The sequence below is a fragment of the Oryzias latipes genome, chromosome 5 (genome assembly GCF_053564925.1).
Source record: "Oryzias latipes strain Hd-rR chromosome 5, Olatipes_Hd-rR_3.1".
In the NCBI taxonomy this organism is placed as follows: Eukaryota; Metazoa; Chordata; class Actinopteri; order Beloniformes; family Adrianichthyidae; genus Oryzias; species Oryzias latipes.
Window position 1 is genome coordinate 28,196,819 of NC_136241.1, and position 24,518 is coordinate 28,221,336.

The 24,518-nt window shown below is 42.3% G+C and overlaps 3 protein-coding genes across 5 annotated transcripts; 2 read left to right on the plus strand and 1 right to left on the minus strand.

Moving 5' to 3' along the window:
* The first annotated feature begins 212 nt into the window (after positions 1-212).
* On the plus strand, positions 213-9,027 carry cdh27 (cadherin 27). Of its 2 annotated transcripts, XM_020703446.3 has the most exons (17): positions 213-331; positions 747-869; positions 1,401-1,550; positions 1,676-1,817; positions 1,903-2,066; positions 2,294-2,425; positions 5,011-5,193; positions 5,272-5,579; positions 5,651-5,793; positions 5,879-6,103; positions 6,177-6,392; positions 6,476-6,603; positions 6,673-6,753; positions 6,867-6,953; positions 7,509-7,547; positions 7,664-7,741; positions 7,824-9,027. In XM_020703446.3, exons 1-17 carry the CDS (start codon positions 311-313, stop codon positions 8,022-8,024), a joined length of 2,421 nt encoding a protein of 806 aa, XP_020559105.1. In that variant the 5' UTR covers positions 213-310; the 3' UTR covers positions 8,025-9,027. The 2 variants fall into 2 exon arrangements, with proteins under 2 accessions (XP_020559105.1, XP_078803682.1); XM_078947556.1 differs by lacking the exon at positions 6,177-6,392.
* LOC101155509 (protein LSM14 homolog B-B) lies at positions 8,028-10,896 on the minus strand. Its single transcript, XM_023955146.2, has 8 exons — positions 10,572-10,896; positions 10,304-10,467; positions 9,697-9,823; positions 9,419-9,607; positions 9,029-9,097; positions 8,802-8,942; positions 8,605-8,728; positions 8,028-8,521 (listed from the first exon to the last, which is right to left on the minus strand). The coding sequence occupies exons 1-8, from the start codon at positions 10,696-10,698 to the stop codon at positions 8,365-8,367; spliced, it is 1,098 nt and encodes a 365-aa protein (XP_023810914.1). The 5' UTR covers positions 10,699-10,896; the 3' UTR covers positions 8,028-8,364.
* Positions 10,897-12,862: 1,966 nt separating this feature from the next.
* taf4a (TAF4A RNA polymerase II, TATA box binding protein (TBP)-associated factor) lies at positions 12,863-23,990 on the plus strand. Of its 2 annotated transcripts, none has more exons than XM_011475366.4 (15): positions 12,863-14,037; positions 14,191-14,324; positions 15,680-15,799; positions 17,693-17,776; positions 17,850-17,972; positions 18,159-18,248; positions 18,357-18,563; positions 19,597-19,735; positions 19,855-19,957; positions 20,115-20,284; positions 20,365-20,495; positions 20,672-20,797; positions 21,579-21,635; positions 21,715-21,837; positions 22,765-23,990. In XM_011475366.4, exons 1-15 carry the CDS (start codon positions 13,356-13,358, stop codon positions 22,927-22,929), a joined length of 2,454 nt encoding a protein of 817 aa, XP_011473668.1. In that variant the 5' UTR covers positions 12,863-13,355; the 3' UTR covers positions 22,930-23,990. The 2 variants fall into 2 exon arrangements, with proteins under 2 accessions (XP_011473668.1, XP_078803681.1); XM_078947555.1 differs by having other exon boundaries at positions 22,000-23,774.
* Positions 23,991-24,518: the final 528 nt, after the last annotated feature.

A 24,518-nucleotide genomic window follows, 5' to 3' on the forward strand; every position in this document is an offset into this window, starting at 1 on the left:
AGACAACTAACAAAATAACATTTTCAAGAAAAGTTTAGTTTAGAACCATTGTTTCTGTCAAATTTGTTTTGCAGATCAGACAGGGTTTGTGTCAGCAGTTTTGCACATCCTGTTTGCCTGTCGGATCTTTTTTGCTCCCTGTGACCTGCTGCAGGGCAGAAGAGTTGCTTTCAGAGACACGTCTATGCGTTTAGGCTGTAACAGAAGTTATTACTTTTATGCATGTGGGTGTGGTGAGCAGGGGGCAGGTTATGTTTGGGAGACATGCCAGTCCTCACGCATTTTGAGCTGCAGGTACTGAACAAGCATCATGCTCTGCTTTTTCATCCTGGTAAGTATTTTTTTTAATCCGAATTTGCCTCAAAACAAACAATATGTTTCATTCAAGATTAGTGTGTTTAATATTTAATAATTTGTGTTTCATTAGGGTGTTGAATAAATTTAAACCTCATCCTCATCCTCATCATGAAAACTTGGACAAAATGTCCCACCCTGTGCTAAAGGGTTTTGTTACAGTGCTTTTGTGATAAAGCTGATCTCTTTCTACACTGAGAGATCATGTTCACTGAAGAACATGTCACTGAATAGATTTGGTGGGAACTGGATCGCCAGCTGCACAAAAAGTCCACTCCCCATCTCTAGATAAATTACAACCTGTCACTCCATGGCCTTAAAGAAAATTCCTGCTCTGTCAAGAGCAGTTTTTACGGTGGGAACAACAGGTTTGGCTGTCTGTTGTTTTTCAGATCTATTACTTGTCAAGTCCAGTGTGCTCAGAGGTGCTGAGCCGTCACAGGAGAACCTGGATCATCGCCACTTTTGAGATTGAAGAGGAATACCAGGGACCCTTCCCTTATGAGCTGGGCACGGTGAGGCAAACATCCCACCTGCAAAAAAAAAAAGACCCTCAAAAACACTTTTCATTGCTAAACTAGAGCTTTAAGTGTCGCGCAAGGTACTTACCATGATTGACACAATAGACGTTACAGATTACTTGCTACCATTACTCAAACGTAAGTGCTTACTTTACAATACCAGGCTAACATGCCTGTTTAAAGCTGAGTAGTTGAAAAGTGACTTTTGGCAAAATCTGTGAACTGTTTGTTAGACATGAATAGTCACTTTAAAAAAATAAAAAGTTGCTAATTTTTCTTTGTTTTTTATTTATTTACCATGAGCAACAACAGGACAGACTATCCTCTAAAAGGATTGCTGGTGGCTCTGAAAAAAACAGAACCAGACCAGTTGGTTTCAGACTGTTGGCACCAGTGGCTGAGCTGGAACATTTTATATGGGGCGGGGCAGGAGGGGGCCAGAAGAATTTGCAAGGGTGGTAAATAAGAACAGAAAATCTCAGGCTCTTAAAAGCCAACTGTGACACAGTTGGAGATGTCTTCCAGGTAAATGTTGAGCGCAAATATCCAGTTTACTTTACGCTGCATGGTGAAGGAGTGGACGAGGAGCCGGAGGGAGTGCTCTCCATCGACAGGAAAACCGGGACCATATATGCCAACAAAGCTGTGGACTATGAGGAGAGGACACGACTTAAGGTTAGGCTGAGCTTTTTGAGTGACCATACTCTTATAGATGGTTTGTGGATCTTAAACTTTTTGAAATACGCTTCAAGGATGATAACTTTTTTCTTGTGAATAAATTTGTAAAAATGGGTTTGCAGCTGAGATTTGAGGCCACAAGATCAGACTTATCACTCGACACAAAGTTAGGAATTGAGATTGCAATCCATGACATCAATGACAACCCGCCACGCTTCAGCAGAGCTCTATATGAAATCCAAGTGAATGAGGTGACCACGCAGGGTAAGAAAAACCAGCAGGTCTCCTACATTCAACGTCTTGCAGAAAGCTCAGTCCTTTTTTTAAGGTTAATTTGCTTTTCCAAAAGGTTCCCATCTCCTGACTGTCCGAGCTTCTGACAGAGACCAGAGAGGATCTCCAAACTCCACTTTCCACTACGAAATCATATCAGTGACTCCAAAGACTTCAGACACAGAGTTCTTCATTTCTGAGCTTGGAGCGATCTCATTTAAAGGATGCTTGAATCGTGATGTGAGTCTTCAAGAAAAAAAAGAACTTTACAGCAGATGTAAACAAGAGATTTTAAAATGGTTTTCCTTTACATATAGTGTCGTTGTACTTATTTTTTAGCCTTGTGCAACTATGATTAAAGCATTAATCTCACAAAAAACACATTATTTGAATCACTTTTAAAAGGACTTATAATTATATTTAAATGCATCTTAGTTATTCTGTTTATTTCTTCTGTTTCTTTCAAGGTTTCCAAGAAGTTTACAATCTTGGTGGAAGCCAAGGATCATGGCGATGTTGTCAGTCTGTCCAGTTCAACAACAGTTGTTATTCATGTCCTGGATGGTAATAACCACCTTCCCATCATCACAGGTCAAACAGTAAGTCTGTTATCCATAGTGTTTTTCCACTTCCAACTCAGTGCACTTGGATTTCTGTTGCTTACTCTAAACTAGAAGGGTGAAATATTAAATTACAAGAAAAAACAAACAAACAAAAAAAATCCAGCAACGATACATTTGTCTTGACCTGGGTCCATCTGACCATCATGACCTGGGTCCATCTGTCCCCTACCCCTTCCCTGGTGGGGGGTGCGGGCCCCTTGGCGATGGCGGCCGTGTCCCTTGGGTGCCGGCTCCCTGGGCCCGGCGGTGCTCTCTCCGCACGGTGGGGGGGTTCATATTACACCTGAGCCGGGGGTGTTCGTGTCCCTGGGGGGTGGGTCCTGGTCCTTGCCCCTGGGCGCTGGGCCCCGCCAAACTTCCAACATGGCCGAGCCTGGTCAGGCCATATTTATAACACCCCTTGTGGGCCGCCCTTTTTTCCCCGGGGTTCCCCCCTCCTGGGCAGGGGCGGCGGGCCCCTGCCTTGCTCCTACCTGGACCAACCGTGGGCCGGGTGGGTGGCTGCCTGGAGTGCGGAGCGGGTCTCCCTTGGGGGGTCCTGGCTCGTACCTGGGGTCGGGGCGGGGGGATGCCCGGAACTCCTGGGTGGTGGTGGGGTGCTCGTCTGGGGCTGTGGGCGTCCCTCTCCGGTGGGGCCCTGCGTTGGGCTCTTCCGGCGCGGCGGGGGGGCTGCTTTCCTGGCTGGGCTGGGGCGGCGCTCTCTTTCCCTCCGCGCCTCCCTGCTCTCTGGCTCTGGGGGTCTCGTGGCGGTCCTGCTGGCCCTGGCCTGGGTGGCGGTCTTGGTCGCCCGGGGGGCGGTTGTTCCCTGCCTGTTCCCGTATGTCGTTGGGGGAATTCCGGCTGCCGCTGCTTCTGCGGCGGGGGTCTGGGTGTGGGGGTGGCTGGGCGCTCCTCCTCCTTCTTTTCACATTCCACCATCCATTTTAGAAGAACATAAACACTCACTTGAGCACAGGTGTTAGCTCACCTTTGCACTAATAGTTTGCATGATTGAATGAATGAAAGATTTCACACTAGTTGGTTTAAAGGCATAGGTATGCGTTCGTGAACACTATCTGTTTTGTGTACATGTTGACATGTGGACATTTTTGCAGCTAGCAGGTGTGTTGATAATATTTGAGTGTGTGTGAACAGGCCCCGCCCTTTTTGTACTACATTTGAACCGTACCGTAATGATAAACAACCAGTAAACCTGTCTGCTCTATGCTGCTTCATGGTCTTACCCCCCTTCCCCTCCTATTATCACCCTCCTACCCCCCCCCCTCTCTCTCTCTCTAACGTCCCTCTCTCTTCTTCCCCTCTTTCCTTTTCCGTGCGGTCCAACACCAAAGATTTTCAAACATGATTGAAATTAATAAAGTTTGGCCTCAATTACAAAAGGGGTTAATTCAGACATACCTTTGGTTTGTCTGAAGATGAATAACCCCTTTTGTTAAAATAAAATATGTCCAACACAAGAGGCCCTCAGCTCTCATCTGTTTGCCTAGCTGTTGGACAGGACAAGTTAAAAAAATAAATAAAAAAAAAAAAAAAAAAAAAAAAAAAAAAAAGGATGACTCCTTTTTAATGGTGACCTGTAAACAAAAACACTTTGGTGAACTCAGTTTAAACTGTACAAAGTGCTTTCACACTGCACTTCTGAGTCCAGACTTAAAGGTTTTCAACAGCATCACATTAAACCTGTTTGCTAAATGGTGAAATTGCCTGAAACAATCCTTAACTAAGGGGACAAAAGTAAGAAAACCTTGGTGTCCAGGGAGACCTTTCAGCACTTGAATTTAAGTCTACACTTCTACATTAATTCGTGTCTGCACACAAAACTAACTTCAAACTTCTCTCTTTTTTTTCTTTTCTTTGTATTTAGGCTGTGGGCTTGTATTATTTTTGTATTTGCTATTTAATGTTGAGTGGTTGCATTACTTCCTATTTTTGATTCGGAAGATTGTCCATCAGTGAGGAACAACCGCCTGACTTCCGAATTTGAGGCAAATTTAGCTTCTTGGGACGTGATCTATAGGAAATGTGTGCCTCTTGCACTGGAATGAGTCACCTGAATAGAAATGCATCTACTTACTCTGGTTTAAAAATAGCTTCTTTTTTTCCAGACTTTCAATTAACTAAAACTTGTAATCGTATGGCCTTATAATGAAGCCAGCTTATTGTGGCACTGAACTAAAACTTGGCACTGAAAAATAAAAGATTTGAAATAATAATGAATCACAAATTACATTCAATAAAATGAATTTACCTTTCAAGTCAAACTTATTTTGCTGGCATCATTATAAAGCCGTGTAGTCTGTCTTAGACAACAACACCAGCTGGGATATCAGTCTGGAATCATTGAATCACTTTTTTTCCACCTCTATGGTTGGCATGAAACAATGTCTTCAAATGAAGAGGCAAACCTTTAACTTATGTGTTAAAGCATTCTGTAGATCTTGGAAAAGTAAAAAATTCCAAGACATTTCCTTGAGAAACATCATAGAGAGTTACTTCACTGCAAAGGTGATGCCTTGAAAAAATGAGTTTTTCAGTGCACATCTCGTTTTTTTGTAAAACAGGGACCAGCTAAGGTGAAGGAAAACGAGTCTGGGACATCTCTTCTACGACTGCATGTAGCGGATGAAGACAGTGTGAACAGCAGCGCTTGGAGAGCCAGATACACCATAGACGGCGATAAGGGGGGTAACTTCCAAATAGAGACGGACCCAGAAAGCAATGATGGAATTCTGACATTAGTGAAGGTGCCTGACACATACTTTACAATGCAGTCACTTCCTTTACACTAAAGCTGAAAACTTCAAATAAACTTCTAACTGCAGCCTTTAGATTTTGAAGAAGGACCGCAGAGAGAGCTGCACTTCTTTGTGGAAAACCAGGATCCATATTTCCACTGTAAAGTAGAGGAGAAGACACCCTTGGGTCTGTGGAAGGTTGACATCGCTGAAACTCGTGGCCATGCCGGTCTTGCTCCAATAAAAGCAATCATTGAGGTGGAGGACACCAATGACTCCCCGCACTTCGAAGTGGGAGTCAAAAGGGCCATGCTGGACGAGAACACACCAGCTGGAACTTGGGTGGAAAGAGTGGTTGCAGTAGATCCAGACTTCATTCAAAAAAGAGACTTTGTGTAAGGGGCAACACTATTTCCAACTAAAATGTATCTCCATGGTCCTTTAAGCTTTCATTTTAATTCTACAGTTACAGAATGGGACATGATCCAGCAGGCTGGCTGGCAGTTGATCCTCACACTGGGGACATCACCACTATTAAAGTTCCAGACAGAGAATCTCCTCATGTCATTGATGGACTTTACACCATTGTCCTTCTCGCGGTTGATGATGGTAAAGATCTACTTTAAAAGTCTTGCAGATAAAATGTCATACACTGTGAAACATTTTTTGACGAGTTTTTATAAACTCTTTGCAGATACGCCACCTCTGACAGGCTCAACCACGTTGCTCATCCATTTAGGCGACCAGAACGACAATCCTCCTCAACTGGAACTGAACCATGTGGACATTTGCCTGTCTGACATCCCTACAATTACCAACATCACAGCCTTTGACCGGGATGGATATCCCTTCGGAGGCCCTTTCAAGTTTGAACTTTTAGGGAATTTCCATGGAAAATGGAAACTAAATCCCACATATGGTAAAATTTAGAGCTTTGAAAGCAAAAGCACAACAATCTCAAAACAAACACAACAGCAGATTTGTTATTACAGGCTTGACAGCTGGTTTGGTGAAGGAACCTGGAGTGTATGCTGGCACACACATTGTTGATTTAAAGATTTCAGACCTTCAGGAAGTTTCTGCCATTTATAACCTCAGCGTGACTGTGTGCGACTGCTTAGTGACGCCCAACTGTCGCAGCAGAAACTCAACCAAAGCTGCATTCGGTGCAGTGGGCATCGCATTGGCTGCACTGCTTTTGTTTCTGAGTAAGAAATGGAGCTGCTGCAATGCGTTCAGTATCGAGCAGACATTCAAACCACTTCTAAACTTGTATTTTGTTGCTCAACAGTTTTGCTGCTCGCGGCATTCACTTTCTCCTGCAAAGAAGAATTCCCTTTTCGCTTAGATTATCCCTGTGGTGAAACCCTTTTGGCATCAAACATTGAGAGACCAGGAACAGACTGCAAAGTTGTACAAGTAAGAAATGTTTGTTTTAATGAGAGTGCAGGTTTCAGATAAGGTAAATTGCTTCTTTTTTTCATAAAGGTGCCTGAAAACATTATCCAGCACTGCAAACCAGCTGCTGAGCAGAGTCAGCGATATGGGGGACAGGACATATTAGCAAAGGTATGTAGAGAGGGGATTAAAGCAAGTTGTGTGAATTATAACATCAAAACTGAAGTTTCAACATTTCAGACAAAGAAAAAAAAATCCCTTTACCTACTGCTCATCTTTGACAGGGTACAAAGCAAAGCCTTGCATCAGGACACTACCGCAGTAAAAGCTGGAGAATTGCCTCACACCCATACAGGAACAATTTTGATCAAGTAATACATTAAAGATAAATCTATTCTCTTTACTATTGACTGTATGAGATCTGGACTGAGTGATCCCTTCCCCCTCACATTTCAAACAGGAAGTACTGCCAGGTCTGAAGAAGCCAAAATCCTGCTTCTATAGAGAAAGCAGCTGTAATTCAGTGATTACATTTGTCAGAATAATTATTCGTCCACTGCTACCTTCTGAAGTTATATCTAATCCTGTTGTAAAAGGAATTCAAGCTAAAACCTGACCGATCAGTAGAAATGTGTAGTCTCGCGTCAATCAAAATGTTTGACAGATTCTTCCGAGCTCACCTTCAAGTGGCAGGGGTGTGGGCTTTTAACAAGCTCACTCCTGATTGGCAAGTGGTTACCATAGAGATGTTGACTTTGATCGACCGATTGCTTACTAACGTCTAGCTCCAAAATGTTTGATAAGTTGAACTGAATTGACTTTGATCCAGAAGTAAGCCATTTTCTGTGTAATGTCACACAATCCAGTTCTCATTTACAGTCAGTGATTTATACATCTCTAATATTGTGGCTTCTTTCCATCTTCAGACCCGAAGATCTTTAAGAGTTCCTCGCCACGACTACCAGGTAGAGCATGTAAATTTTGACCAAGACCGGGCACAAAAAAAAAAAAAAAAAAAAAAAAAAAATTGTTTTAAGAGACAAGCAGCAGGATTTTCTCATTCAATGTACACTTTACACAGGATACAGGAACCTTTAGCTTCCGTCACAAAAACACCAGCTCTGTAACAGATGCAGCTCTCCTCACCCTGCTCCAAAGGGTTAGTATTTTCCCCACTCAGATCATGCATGTGCCTGCAGCATTAGGAGTAACCACACTGACTGTTTCTGCTCCGTCTGCAGAGGCTTCTCTCTCTTCAAACGTCAGATGATTTGGATTATGAACCCCACACCTACACAGAAGAGGGAGACGCAGACATCCCGTCCGAACTAGAAACGATCAGCATTCCTGATGAAGACCCAACCTCGTTTTTGAAAACGCTCAATGACTTTGACCCCAGGTTTAAACAGCTATCATATATTTGCAAGCCAGTAAGACAATGAATCTCCATTGACAAGTATTTTAATAGCAACTGCTACATTTCTCCATTTAGATAGCAAAGAAAAAAAAAACACACAATGGTCCTTTATGACCATCTGAAGTGTGGCAGTGAACAGTTCCACAAATTACAGAGGGAAAAAAAAAAAGTTATGTTTGCTGAATTGCATGAAAGTCTACCTCACATGCTTACAACTACCGATTGTTTTGCTTTTAGTGCATAGCTACTTTTTAAAAATAAACTCCCTCTTTTTCATGCAAAGGATGGAAAGATTCAAGTTTCTTAAATGCTTAAAAAAAAAACCCCAAAACAAATATTCAAGGGAGACTGACAAAAAAAAAAAATTACACTCTCCCACTTCCAATCTTTGGAAGAGCTCGCTGCTCAGTGACGCTCGGCACTTTGCGGCCACGCCCTCTGAAACCTCTGCCTCGCAGGAATCGGCCCGGCACACCAAACGTCTCGATGTTCAACTTCTTTTCCTCTGCCCAGGTTGTTCTCCTAAAGCCATATCACAAGGTCAAGTACGTTACAGGAGCATGTGTGGTGTGAGGTCAACATGTGTAACAGAAGGTCACATTCACCTGGGCTTAACATCTGATGGGATGTTATCAAAAAAGCATTTGGCTTTGTCGTAGTACTTTTCTGTCAGAGTCTCCTCTTGCACATCCTGATTGTCCTGGACCTCGCCGGACTCCACCTTTTCAACTGCATACATGCAATATATACCAGTTATCTCCAGCACAATGCCTTACACCGGCATCATCCAGCCAGAACATACCTATGACTTCCTTTGTCAGATCATCTTTGAACTGAGCATTTGCAGTTTCAAAGTCAAAGTCTGAGTCAAACTCCAAAGTTGTTGCTTTAGAATTTTTAGCAAGAAGCTGTCCTCTGCTTCTGGTCCTGGACCTGCGACTTCCTGCAGAAATGTCATTTAAATATACGTGTTACATTCAGTCATGTAAGCAACATTTTATCAAAAATAAAATTATCTCAATTCAAAACCTTGTCGTCTCCGTTGGTTTTCGGTGCCCTGCCCTTGTATTTTTGCAGCTGCCTGTGATGGAGCCCGACCTAAATACAAAATTACATTTACAATAATCCTTAAGCTCATCTGAAATGGCGTATGGTAAATGGCGTATACTTATAGCGCTTTTTACCCTCTTTCGAAGGCCTAAAGCGCTTTACATTCAGTCCCATTCACACACTGATGTGTCCGCTGCCAAACACTGGCGCCAACCTCCCACCAGAGGCAAGGTGGGGTTCAGTGTCTTGCCCAATGACACTTCGACACATGGGCGTTCAAGGCGGGAATCGAATCTGCACTCTTACGATCATGGGTCGACCGCCCTACCGCTGCACCACGGCCGCCCACAGGGAAACAAGTTCACTTACCAGTGGGGACGTTTTCCTTTTCGGCACGAACACCACTCTGAGCAGAACTCTGGATTTGGCGAGGAGGCTGCCTGCTCCGCGGCGGTGTTGAGACCTTTCCTTTTCCCTGTGCAGCCATGGCCAAAGGCACGGTCTGAACAGCCTGCTCCACCATCGGAACTCTTCTACCTTGGCCCTGAATTCCTGGTACTAAATCCAGAGAACAGTGAACATGTGCATGCTGCACAACACTACAAAGCAAATGCATTCAGGAAAGAAATTAAAATAAAAAGTAATACTCAGGCCTAGTGCTGCATTGTACTGTTGGTTGAGCAGAGAACTTGCAGCAAGCTGATTGAAGGTAGGCACCATGTCCCTGTACGGACTCCAGCGGGGATGATATCCAGCAGAAGGGCCAAGTGATGACTTAAAAAAATAAAAATAAAAAAATCTTCAGGAAATCAAATTATTTGAAATAATTTCAAGCAATCAAATAATACACAAAAAACATTACAATAATCAGTTATCCATTCATACAATGACATATCAAACTTAGGATAATTAGACAAAATTGAATATTGCTTGAAAGGGAGTGGAAGGAAGCGAATTTATAATCCCACCCCTGTTCTACTGTAACCATTTTATTACATGATTATCCGGTTCCTAGCTCTTATCAGACAGAATTAAGAATCATTTGGTATCAGTAAAGCACATGGCAAAGATAAATTACTTAACTATGTAAAAAAAATAACCATTTTATAAAACATGGCAAATGCAGATTAATTACCCAAAATATATGCAGATTGTTACTAATAAAAACTGTTTCAAAAAAATCTTCATATCAAAAATTGATCAAGTTTCAAAAGTTAAAATATGTGCCAATTATGAAGTATTCTGTTACCATACCTGAACAATAGCTGGATCTCGAGGAAGTCCCATGTGCGGTTTAGGAGGTTCAGACACAGTTATGTCCTTGATGTCACTTCCTCTGAATATTATGTATTCATAGATTTCATCTTTGGGTGGCACTGGACGGTCTGTGTGTCGATCCTCTGTGCCATAAGACTTTACTGGTGGAAGAAAACGCTCAAAAAAATAAATATTTTAAACACCTCAATATTAATATTGAAAAAAAAGAAGCCATTTTCTCTACTTGTGCAAAGACTAAACCTACCTTTAGCTAAAGCCACCGTGGACCTTTCCGTGTCCACAGAGGACAGGATGCCTTCATAACGAATCTGCGCCTTTGATATCAAACTTATCTTACTGCCAATGTAAGGCGTCCCTCCTGTGGCACTCATATTTGCAGCAAAAGACAAAAACCGGACTCCTGAAGGCGAGCGAGGATACGAACACCCTTTTCCAAAGACGCGCAATCACTCAGCACCTGCGCGCTTTATAGATGCAGGACTGGCGCACTTCTCAGCAGCTGGCCGAGTCACCTGGGTTCAATTAGGGTCCGTTTGTTTTGCTAACCAGAAGACACCGCAATTGGAAAACAGTTCTGCAAAAAGCAGCAGACTTTATATGTGGTCTATAAAATGACATTATTTTGGCAGCACCGTGTTTTATGGCAGGGGTGTGAAAACTGTTTGCAAAGAGGGCCATGTGTGCTGAGAAGAACACGTGTGAGGACCTGATTACTTTAAATGCAAATGAACTATTTAATGAACGTTTTAGTGCAATTGGATACTTTTCATTTATTCACATAATTACTGGTATATCTGAATGCATTTTAACCTGAATTTCCTATTTAAAGACCAGAAACAAAATAAAGAAAAAGTCTGTACAAAAAACACCTTTTGTCAACATTAAATCTAGGTTCATATGAAATGTTACTCATTTTCCCTAAATAAAACGCTCAGTGTAAACTCTGAAATTTCAATCAGATGAACGGAAAAATAACACAAATCTTAAAAAGTACAAGCCACTATGGTTCTGATCACAGATACAAATAAATCAGTTATTCTTGTTTGGCCCTTAAGAGGCTCTGACGGTCAAGTAAGCATAGTTCTTAAAAACCACTGCAGGGCCACATATTATTGATTTTCTGAGCCCGGTCGTGCTTTGGATATGGCTGTTTTATGGTATAAAGATGAGAGCAATATAAATGCATTAAAAGTTACACCATTTTATGGCAAACTGCCATTTTTCTTTATAAATGTACCACTTTAATGATTGTTTTTTAACTTATTATTTGATTTGGAAATTTCGTATAATTTATCTTTTAATTGGGACTTTTTTGCAACATCATAAAAACACAAGAACATAACTGCAACATAGAACTCCACACCTTTGCATTGGATTAATAGTTAAACCCCCAAAATTACCACAAAAACATATGACGCTGCAAAGCTGTATTTATTAATTATCCTAAGTTGATACGCCTTTGAATGAATGCATAACTGCTGATTGTATTGTTTTGTGTATTAGCCTTGCTTTGATTGCTTGAAATAAATCATAAAAAAGGCAACTTGGGGAATAAATTGAAATGTTAAAGACCCACTCTAGTGAAAATTGTGTTTTCATAATGTTTTCTTTTAGAATTGTTCTCATGATAAAGAAAATTATGAAGTAAAGATACTTTTCTGAGTATTTCTTTATTCAGTTATTGGGATGTATCAGATGAAAAAATGGCAAATGAAAAAGCAGACCACAAGCTAACTGCTGCAATTGCAGACGGACAGATCCATGTTCGTCTTTATTTTCCTCATCCGAGCTGGCATCTGGTTCAAAACTGTATACCCGGATAACTCCAGCACCGAATGGTCAGGGGCTGTAAGTTTGGCAGGTGAATATAAACAAAGGGATGATGGGATATCAGTGGAGGCTCTCGTTCGTGCCAACAGTCCCACCCATATCAGGGGAATTTCTGACGAATTCCTGCTGTTCTGGAGAAAAATCAACTCAGGTTATTTTGTGTTATTTTTAATTAAACATAATAAAAAGATCACAAGGAACGATATTACAGCAGATAAAAAAATATAGCTGACCGGGACTTTAATAACGCCAAAAGCTGATTTTTATTTCCAAATGTTTTAAAAAAAGCGTCCCATTTCGTATTTAAAAAAATGGCATTACACTCGTAGTTAAGCCATACTGACTGGTGGAGCAGTCTTTCCTCTGTGAGGGCGGGGCGCCGCTGAAACCACTCACTTCAGTCAGCTGCAGCCATCTTGCTCAGCGCCTCGGGTTAGAACATTTTAAAAATTTAAGTCGTTAAACTTGTTGCAAACCCCATTTTTGCTCAACAAAAAGGCGTGGAATAAAATTCCAAAGAGAAATACTTCGAATAAATATAACCACGACGGAGTCTGATAAAAACATTCGGTGAAAACCGGATAGCCTCGGTACGATGTTGTACTCCCTCGTAGATCCCTTGGAATGACAGCTGAAGCCATTGGTACCGCCTTTTACCGTGCTGAGCAGCCAATCAGAGCGCCCGAAACTACCCGGTTGGCTGTTGTGCGCAGGCGCACGTCAGTTGGTAAGCACCTCACTTTTCACAAGCTTGCAAGAGTGTGAAGATGGCGGTTGGCCCCGGCCCGCTGGAAGAACTCTTTTTACAGTCAGGGGTGAATAAAGCGGTAGTTTGTCATCTTTCACGGTCTGTAGACTCACGGTTGTCGTTCATGTGTCACAATAACAGTTTGGGTAATAAACGAGGCAGTCGGTAACTACATTGCAATAGTTCCGGGACTAAGGGAGTCGCGAGCTAATGTCCAGCTGGGACTTGTTGGTCAAGACGATTGCTTAGCAAAGCAGCAGGTACGGCGTACGTCGCTTTCTCATTGATCTCTCGGCTTACACACGACAAGAAGAACGCAGCGGAGCAAACTGCAAGGAGTAGTAGATGTGCCACAGACTTTCCCCATCACACTCGAGCGTTGGTGCTCCTTGTTTGAACAAGTTGAAGTGCGGGGAGGTCTCCACATGACGAGCTCCCCGTGGTTCATCGATGGCCAGCACCGACTCCAGCGCGGGACACGAGCCGGGCGAAACGCCCGATGCCGGTGACCGTGTAACGTCGCTCCCGAACCACTCGGGGAAAGTCGGCTCAAACTCGGCGCAGACTTTCAATGGGAGCCAAACTATGAACAATCACAATTCAGGAAGCGCTGCTGCTGTCGAGAGGACGGCGACAAGTGCTCCCGGGACCCCGGCGGCGGGCAGCGGCGGGGCAGTGCTGTCGAAGGGGCTGCTGACCATGCCCCCCTCGTCGGGCGGCGTGATTCAGGCTCCGCTCCTGAACTCGGATGGTGATGGTGTTGCTGCCGCGGCTCAAGCTGTGAGTCAGGCTCCGGGACACACAGTGACACTCATCCGGCAGCCTATGCAAACCCCGGGATCCTCTGTGACTCTGAATGGGAACAATTCTGCAAACTCCGCTGCTGCTGCCGGCAGCACAACAGACCAGGCAGCTGTTGGCGTCCAAACAAACAATGCAGCTCCACACATTATCAAAGCAGAGCCCCCCACAACCCTACTACAGTCATCCCCGCAGCCCGTCCTGAGCGCCCCGCAGCCCCCCTCAATGGCAGCTGGGGGGCTCCGGGCTCCGAACCCTCAGATGTTGGCTCCTAGACTCCCTCAGACCTCCACGGGACAGCCCAGTGTTCACAACATTCAGCTTCCCCCTGGTGAGTCAACTTAAAGCAAACAGAAACACGTTCTATGCTCTTACCCGCAGATAAGAATACAGCAATTTTTCAGAAAAATCAAAAATATTTATTTTTTGAAGTTGGATGTGCAAAATCCCATTACTAATGGGTTTTAAAAAAAATGTTCTCCAGGAATGGTGCTTGTGCGCAGTGAGAGTGGACAGCTGCTGATGATTCCTCAGCAGGCCCTTGCTCAAATGCAAGCCCAGGTCCAGGGGGGCATGGCCCCTCGGCCATCTACACCAACTAATATGCCTCTGGGCCAGGTGAGCTCTTGGTTTATGATACTAACTGATAATAAAAGTGTTCCACCTTTTAAACAATCAGCCTCCATACAACTCATGAAAACACCTGTTGAGTGCAAAAATATGATCTTTTCATAGAAAGCAGCAGAGTGGGGTCCAGTTTAATTCTACATCCTTCTGTTGTATGTATTGTATATTAGGGGCGTAGTGATTATCTGACTTAATCGATGAATCGATTTTTATTCCTACATTTCAACCAGATCAATCTGTCTGAGGCAAGTTGTTAATCGAATTGACCAATACCATCATACAATTGTTTCAAAAAGAAATAAACCGATTGTATCAATATGGAAGATACCATTTGGATTGAGGTACAGTAGGTTTATTTTAATATCACGTAAAACCGTCAAAGTGCATCACAAAAAAACAACACATGTGACGGCAGCAAATAATGATCACTCCATCATTCCAGTCCAATGTGTGGAAACACTTGAAAGACATGTATGTGACCAGACTGGGGGGTAGAATGTTTTAATAATTTCCCCTTCATATTATTTTGATGTGGAAAAGCAACAGTTGGCTGAACTTTAGGAAACTAAAAATTATGGATTTGCCATTAATTCTTGTTAATCATTACACTACTTGTTTGTTTGTTTGTATATATATTTGATTTATTTGATTATCTTGCAAGAAATATAAGGAATATGGAAAACCTTACCTGCTCTGTTCAGTACCAGGTATTTATCTATAGACACACTGGTGGAATTTTTGGCTAAAGATGTTCTGGATCGATTTTAGGTCAACGAATCTGATCGTTCAAAATGACCAAAATTGACGATGAATCGGATCATCAACCACAAAGTATATGAATGGATGAATCGTTACACCTAGGCCTGCCCAATATACCGCAAATTTATCGTTATCGCGAAATCAAGCTGTGCAATATGCATACCGCAATAGACGGCAAAAATCACAATAAATTATTACCTTAAATGTGTTAAAACAAACTCATGGCATCTTGAAATATTGCACAATTGAAATAAATCCCTTTATGCATTTAACCAATCAGAAGGACCCGTTTACGTTTTTGATCAATCAGATGAGCCCTTTTATGTTTGATGTTTGCCTCCTACGTCGACAAGGGTCATTTGGAGTATAATTTTTAAACTGTTGCAGTGAAATGGAAATGATGTTTTTGTTTTTTTTGCTATTTGTTTATATACCGCAATTTATATCGTTATCGCAATATTAATTACCAATATCGCATATCGCGAGTTTTCCTCATATCGTGCAGCCCTAGTTACACCCCTTTTGTTAGAAACAAATGTCTGTTCTGCATCTGATCTGCATAACCTTTGGCTTTGTCCACGTCTCAGCCTCTCGGAAACACAATCATCAGTAGGCAGGTGTCTCCGAGCGCCATCAGCCGACAAAGCTGTCCAGCCCCAACGCCACTCACTGCTTCTACCACTCTTCACAGGCCTCCCATCCTGCAGGTCAGAGGATTTAAGCTGCATTACCAAAAATATTGTTAAACCTTTGAATATTTCTGTCATGTATTTGCCTCTACAGCGTAAATATACACACACATGGATCCATCATAAAATCCATTCAAAGGAATGCATATCAGATTAAATCAATATCTTTTTTGTTTCCTTTTAAAGACCTGGATTTAGAGGAAACATTTGACACATAAACAAAAACAAAGAAATAAAAAGATTTACAATATGAAAAAAAAACATTTGGATTTAGGTACGGTAGGTTTACTTTAATATCACGTAAAAACGACCAAGTGCATCACGGTGATCAACACCCATGTGATGGCAGCAAAAAATGATCAAGCCATCATTCCAGTCCAATGTTACAAACACTTTGACTTAAGGCGAAATCATACAAGGTGTTAGAATGTTGTAATAAGGTCCCCTTTGGATTATTTAGATGTGGAAAACAACAGTGGGCTTAACCTAAGGAAACTAAAATGTAGATGGATTTGCCATTAATTCTGGTTTACTTGTTTGTTTGTAAAACATATTTAATTTACACTTGTACATGAAATCTGGAAAACTTTACCTACCGTACACTGTTCATTACCCAAGCATGTCACACTTGTTGAAGTTTTGGCTAAAGATGTTCTGGATTGATTTTAGGTCAGTCAATCGGATAAGTCGAAATTAACCAAACTTGACTATGAATTGGGACCCCCCTCCCCCCAACCAGTTTTTATGTAATTTTGTGTAAACCCACAAGAAAGGCACAGCATTGATGAGATTTCATAATAAACAATGATTAGTTTTAAATTTGTTTCTTTTTTTTCCTGGTCAAGCAAGAACAGCTGTAGAACTTGACCAATTCTATTGTAGGGATGTGTCAATAAAGAGCAACAATATGTTTTTGTTGAAAAGCTGAATAAACGTTGTCACATTGAGTTTTTAATGCTCAATTCAAAAATAGACAATTTAAAGAAAACAAAACAAAGAAAGAAAAAAACATTTTACTGGTTCAACTGATGTAAGGTCTGAGTTCTAAACTCAATTGGCGAGGACAGTTTGACTGGTGGAAGTCATCCAAAGGTTGCAACAAAGGTGCAATGATTAAAAAAAGTTGCTGTGTTGAGAAAAATGTGTGACAGTTGGTTTAATTTAATGCAACCCAACTTTCACCACATCCTGTAGGAACTAGTTTATGTTGTGTTTAAATGAGTAATCCATATATTATAACTCATCCACAGTGTTGACCTGTTTATATGTTTGCATAAAAAAGTTTCCACATTTGCTAAAACTGCAACTGTCTACCAGGGATTATGGGCAACAAGGACAATAAGTTAGGATAGTTTTATTCAAGGTGGTTTTCGGGTCACTGTTGGGCATTTAGAATAGAATAGAATGCTTTGTAATCATCATACAAGGAGCATGATTAAAATGAAAGGCGGCTATAACCTCAAGGCTGGAATAGTGTCTGGAATCATAAGAATAAAGAGACAATAATAAAAGTAATATAACAGCAGTGAGAAAGCAGTATAAATATCTTGATATGTCATGGATGCTTCATTCCTGGCTGCTGTGCGGTGTTTCAGGCTGCACCATCAGATAAACAGCTACATTGTTTTTATAGTGATGTGCAGAGTAAAATGCTTTCCTAACTTCAGAAGGATGTTTCATCATTTTGGTCAAATTGGTGCCAAAAAGAGTAGAAATCCATTTGAGTTTGAGGAATCAACTATCAAGTAGGTGGAAGTATGTGAAGCAGTATGTAAAGGGAAACACATCTACATAAAAATGAATTTAGAAATGGTTTTATCCTTAACTTGTACACTCTGTATTTGTATTTGAGCTCGGATTGATACAACTATCTGAACATGCGCTGATGCTGACATCATTTTTCTCCCCTAGAGCTCAGTCGGGGCCACTCCTATGGCCCAGAGGACTCTCAGCCAACCAGTTGGGAACACCATTACCACAGTAACAGTGAGCAAAGTAAGCAGAAACAATGTTTTTACGCAGTTGTTTACCTTACGGGTCATGCTGATGATTTGTCTTTGGTCGATAGGAAACTTTGGAGAACGTAAAGAAATGCAAAAACTTCCTGGCAACACTCATCAAGCTGGCCTCCAGTGGGAAACAGTCATCAGAGACTGCAGCCAGCGTGAGAGAGCTGATCAAAGAACTTCTGGTGAGTGAGCCCGACAAATGGAAACCACATTATTATGATTTCTTTTTTTACCCGTTAACCTGGGTTTTTAGCTCTACGGTCTGTCGATTAGCGCATCTCTGCAATGCATATCGGTGCAAAGTTGTTCTCTTAACGTCAGAATCAGCTGATTCAATGTGGTCGCCTAAACTCTTTGTGGTTTATCAGGAGGGCAAGGTGGAAGCTGAAGAGTTCACAAGCAGATTGTACAAAGAGCTCAACTCCTCACCCCAACCGTACCTCGTGCCTTTCCTCAAGGTTAAAAAAAAACTGTTCTATCCAATAAGAAAAGAAATCTACTTGTACATAAGGCCATGGATATTTTTGAACGTTAACCCAAACTTGTCTAACTGATTGAAATTGCAGAGAAGCCTCCCAGCCTTAAGGCAGCTCACCCCAGACTCGGCGGCTTTCATCCAGCAGAGTCAGCATCCACAGGCAGCCTCAGGTCCAGTGTCCTCCTCTTCCTCCAGCACTGTGGTTCAGGGGAGCCCAGCCCCACGCCTGGCTGCTCCAGCCATCAAACCCCAGCTTCAACCAGCCACTAACAAACCAGGACACCCCACCCCGCTGGTAACACAGACCTGTCCCTCCTCTATCTGAAACCTCTGTTAGACAGCTGTGTGGAAAAGATGGCATCTCATTAAAGACTCCAAATTCATCCTGATGTCATCTGCAAGTCAGACGTTTTTGCTGTTGGAGACAATTTAGGAAGCTGCAAGAAGGAGTCTTGTGTCCTGCAAAAAATTCAAAGTCAGGCACTAAGTTTAACTAAAGAACTCATCACGCTGATATTCATCAATATTGAGATGATGAATATTCCTGCTGCTCGCTCGGGTGCTCAGGGTGCAGCTGGAGGTCATTTTGAAATGAAGCAGCACAGACTTCATGTCAAAATATGTTTAGTAATTCCCAGAAAAACAAAACGCAGTCCGGAAAATATATTTATAGCATTATAAATCACAATGATTTGGTTTTCGTTACATTTCAACTTCACAAATAAAAGAAATGATTGAAAAACATAAACGCATTCATTTTGTTTTTGTTTATTCCAAGCTGTATCATTGAAATTGCAATTTTAGTAGCTGGGGTTATTCTTATTGAGGACAAATGAATTTATGTCACACAGAAATGCTAAATAAAGATGACATTAAATATTCCCTATTAGTGTTGTGGAAAACTAACAGGGGAATAGTGTTACATTTGCAGCTGACTGTTACATTTTTCTTTCTGATCTTTGTCATTTGATTATTTAAATGCCAAGCAAGGAGGCATCAAACTCGGTGTCGGGTTGGACACGCCTCCACTTGGCCACAGCAGCTGGATGTGGATGCTAAGCCTTATGTACATAAGGATGGAGCGACAGAAGTGACAGTGTTCAAGCAGACTGATTCACATTCACTTTGATGGTCCTGCAAGAGACCACATAGTTTTTAGTTTTCCTTTCACACATCTGTCTTATTGAAGGACAAACAGAAATGATACATTTCAGGAAAAAAAAGGAATTTTGTTTTAAATATCTGCTTTTATTCCTAAAATGTTCAGAATAAAGTAGAGAATCTCTCCAGCTGGAAACTGTCTGATGGTGACTAACCTTCCTTTTCAGCTTGTCCAGTCGCAGCAGAGAACGGTGCTGAGGCCTCAGCTAGCCACGGCGTCCACCCCAATGATGGCGGTGAGGAATCAGGTTCCTGCTCGCATCATTGTGGGACAGCATCAGGTCCAGCTGAAGGAACTGCAGCCAGGTGAGGTGTGAGGCCAGCCAGCAGCATCTGCCTGTGCAGGTTCAGGCTTCCACCGCGCAGCAACGTTGGGCTTTCAGTTCAAGTTGTACTTCAGCGTGAGTTTCCTTTTTGTCTTGCAGTTCCCTTGAGACCAGATGGGGCTCTTGTCTCTAAACAAGTCTTCGCTGCAGCCTTGACCCCGGCTCAGAGGAACAAGCTGAAGGAGGCGGGGGGCACTTTCAAGTAGGCTTTACTGTTGTTTCCTGCAAATAAAGCAGTATCCTAGTTGCTGAAATGAGATGCGTTGTCTATAGCAAAGTCTCTGTGTCAGAGAGGTTGATGTAAACATGAAGCGTCTCCAAGTGTTAGCTCTGTATTTAAAGTATGTCTCCGATGACAGAGATGATGACGACATCAACGACGTGGCTTCCATGGCTGGAGTAAACCTCTCAGAGGAAAGCGCTAATATCTTAGCCACCAACTCTGGGCTAGTTGGTGCAGTGACGCATTCCTGCAAGGATGAAGCTTTCCTGTCCTGCGCTGTGCTGCAAAGGAGAATGTTGGAGATCAGTGAGTCGCTGATGACCTCAAACATCCATCTGCTCAGCAGCCTCTGGTAGCAGTGATTTATGTCTGTGCTTCTGCTTCAGGTAAGAGGCACGGAGTCACAGACCTGGGCACAGATGTAGTGACCTTCATCTCCCATGCTACTCAGCAGCGACTTCAGAACCTGCTGGAAAAAGTTTCTTTTGTGGCTCAGCAGAAAAACATCAATTTAAAGGTTTGTCTGGAGGACGATTTTGACTTGGGAGGTTGGGAGGTTACAAGCTAGATTCCTCTTAGAAAAGACCCCCTGTCCTAAAGTCAGACTCCTGATCATTTTAGCTTCAACGTTTGTTTGCATGGAGTAGTGCTTCCGTTCTTTTCCTGACTGAACTCATTGTGTTTTGTTACCAGGAGAGTGAGAACTACGAGCAGAGCAGCGACGTTCGAGCGCAGCTGAAGTTCTTCGAGCAGCTGGATCAGTTGGAGAAGCAGCGAAAAGAAGAGCAGGAGAGGGAGATCCTCTTAAAGGCCGCTAAGGTACGCCGTCCAAAGATGCAGACATCTGTGGAGTAGGTCGTGTTAAAGGGTTATTTGTGGAGTTGTTTTTTTTTCTCATTTGAAATCAATACATTTTTTGGTATAAAAGCTTCACTTGCTTAAAATGGCATTTCTGAGTATTTTTTTCATTCAAATCCTTGTGAATCAGGCAGTTAACAATATTTCTAATGGGTTCATCCAATCCAATCATAATAGACAAATATCTCAAAATTTAGAAGCACATCTTTCAATGTAAATACTGAAGAATATGTAGTTAAGGCAGTAGGGTGTTATTGTAGTACAATGGCCTGTCTCTCTGTCCCGGTTCACATTTTGTGGTCTCACTGTTTTGTGGGATGTTTTTTCAGTGCAGTCTTGCCTTTTTTGTGTTCTGTGTTCTGATTGGCCATTGACTTTGTCAATCTCTTGTCTTGTACAGAATGCATTTAGCTCGCCAAATCTACAAATCTTTGATCAGATCTTTGTTTTTATTTTACAATTCTAGACTTATTTTTCTATGAAGGTTTGAACTTTGAGAGTTTAAACAAAAGAGAAAAGTGTGAAAATGTTCAAATCTGAGGAAAGTTTATAGGGGGGTTCAGCAGATTTAAAACCTCTCAAATCTTCAATTTCACCTATCGCTGGTTATTTTTATGATCATATACCACGGAAAAATGAGTAACCACTGTTCTTTTCTTAAATAAATGTTTTTCCACATGAATATATAATATAAAGAGTTCTCATTTGTGCAATTAAAGTTGTTTTTCTTTTGACATTTCAGTCTCGAGCTCGGCAGGAGGATCCTGAGCAGCTGCGTCTGAAGCAAAAGGCAAAGGAGGTACGGGGAGACGCAGAGCCCCGTCTGCAGCCCCGGTTTCTTCACTCTTCCTCACTTTGTTTCCATGCGTGATGTTCAGATGCAGCAGCAGGAGCTGGCTCAGATGAGGCAGAGGGAGGCCAACCTCACGGCTCTGGCAGCCATCGGCCCCAGGAAGAAGAGGAAGAACCTGGACTCTCCATCCTCCTCCGCCTCAGCCGAGGTAACTCTGAAAACAACTTGTCTTTCTGCAATTCCCTTTTATGGGGCCATCTGCCTGTATAATGGTTTGTTATGATGACAGTTATTCCAACTGAGAGTGTCTGAATTCATGTTCAGAGTTGTTCCCGTCTAGTTTGTAGGCTTGCTGTCTCCATCTACACAGATCTGTGAAAACATATCGGCTCCTTCTGAGGAGCTGAGTGACTCCATCGTGTTCCTGCAGTTGGAAATCACCTTGGGGAAAAGCAGTTTATGAAATGTCATCGTTTCTGCACAGTGGAAGCTTTAGGGACAGCAGCAGCAGCTCAAGCACAAAACTGATAAGTTTTACTCATTGTATACCTTAAGATTCCCAGGTTCGAGGCATTAGCCTGGGCAGCAGATCCATGAGGAAGAAGCTCCAGAAACAAGGAGCAGAGCAGCTGCTCAAAAGCATCTCAAGGAGTGTAAAAGTGCAGCGTAACAAACCCCACTTCTGTTCTGCAGTCAGAGGGGAGTCTGGGCATGACGAACCCTGCAACAGAGAGCATCAGGTCCGCTGAACTGCTGCAGGATGACAGTGTGCTGACATGCATGTTAGAAAGCTTTCTTCAAAACCTTCATTCAAAGACTGAAGGAACGGCAGAGTTGGTCTTTAAAGCATTTAAATGTGTTTCAGCTCACTTTTTGTTGAGAATATTTGACTGTGCAGCTGAGCAGGAGGAAAAGTCCAACTGATTCACCAGAATTTGGATCAGGAAATACTACACAAAATGCTACAAGAACATGTTAAAAACAGGATTTTCATTGCAGTGGGTCTGTATGTATTTCATGCTCTTCTGTAGAAATAATCAACAAGTGAAAAGATGTGAGAAAAACTTTGAGCGTCCCCACATCGCCAGCTGCTCCACATTTAAAATATCTTCCCGTTTTGCTTCTTGCCCCGCAGGGATCCGGAACAGGCTCCTCCCTGATGGGCGGGGCTGGATCATCAAGCTCCAGACCCACGCGGCAGCGCATCACACGCGTCAATCTCAGGGACCTGCTCTTCTGTTTGGAAGACGAGAGGTTTACCAGTCGCTCCCATTTTCTCTACAAGGGCTTTCTAAAATAGGCTTGATGTCGGGGGGGGGGGGGGGGGGGGTATGGAGAGACCAGCCATCCCACTGCAGACAGACTCACTCAGAAGTGAAGAGGAAAGGAAAAAAATTGCTTTGCTTCATTTAAAGATCCTTCAGTTAAATCTGACCTACCTTCAGCCATGATTGAAGACCCCCCCCTCCTCAAATAAAGCCCATTTCCTCTCAGAGTGGACCTTGACTAACACCCCTTTAAAATTTGCTTTCTAAAGAATGAATGGATTGTGATTCTTTAGAAAGGGTTTTTCTCTCTTTGTGTGTGAACAAAAGTTTATTTTCTGAACCTTTTTATGCACAAAAAGTTTTGAAAGCGATTTATTTTATTTGAGCCCCCAGTGATTTTCCTTAAATGTTGAAATAATGATTTCTGCAAACTGTGTAACCTACGGAGCTGCCTTCCTAACGTTGATGAAGCCATACAGCCGTCAGTGAGCAAAAAAAAAAAAAAACCCTCTGCTGTAAGTCATCGAGCTCATTCTCTACCATCTCTAGAACTTCACTTGATTTTGCTCATACTATTTATTGACAAAAATGCAAACTTAAATTAATGACTAGCTATTTATTTATTGCCACTTCAGCTGTTGCTTGTCGTTTTTATAAATTCAACACAAACTGTGTATTTTCCTGCATATTAAGGCTGTGACGCAGCTGAAAGCATCAGGTGAGAGCAGAACGTTTTACAGTAGTTTTACATGTCCAGGTTTCTAAACAGGAGGTTTTGAAGGTTCCTGAAATGTGTTGCTATACCTAACTTGCATCTATATGAAAATCTATTTTTGTAGAAGTTTCTCAGCATAAATATTTTAATGATAACTGACAATGTCCTGCAATTATTTCTTTACCTGCTTCGGTGCGCTATTGGACAGCCCTTTAGGTTTTTACCGTCTGCTTTAAGAGACTGGAATTTCCTGTACATTTGTAAATGTTCCACCTAAAGTTTTACACAGTTTTGTATAGAATTGAATAGAAGAATTCTGCATTAAGATAATTAGATTTTCTCTATTGAAAAAGTTTGAATAAATGAAGATTTTTCCACGAGCTCTATTGCCTTTTGTCCACTAGAGGGCAGCATCGCGCCATCTGGGGGTGGGATCCATTTGTGAGAGGATTATGAGTGAAGCTTTGTGCACACAGCCGCTCAACGCCTGTTATTCTGCCTGTTTACTGATAATTCCACCTAATCCTGCAGCATCTGTAAAGTTGCATGTCGAACACGCCGGCCGTCCCTTGGGTCTCCCCAGGCGTCTGTGGAGCACAGCTCCTCTCTGCACATCACTCAGCTCTGCAGCTCAAATGAAATAACACACAGTCTGCAACCACCCCCCCCGTTTGTGGGGGCTGTCTTGTTTCAGTCTGTCCCCATTATCAGGCCGCGTTTGCACTGGCAACAGCTGTCACATCAGTTGTTAATATTCTCTTTAACCCCTAGGCTGGATGATTAGTCCATTCTGCTTCTGATTGGAAGCAGATTTCATATCTGGACCAGCTAAAGAGGAACAGTGTTAGATCCATCACTGGAGAGGAGCCAAACTCCAATGGAAGTTCATCTGTGAGCCACTAGGGG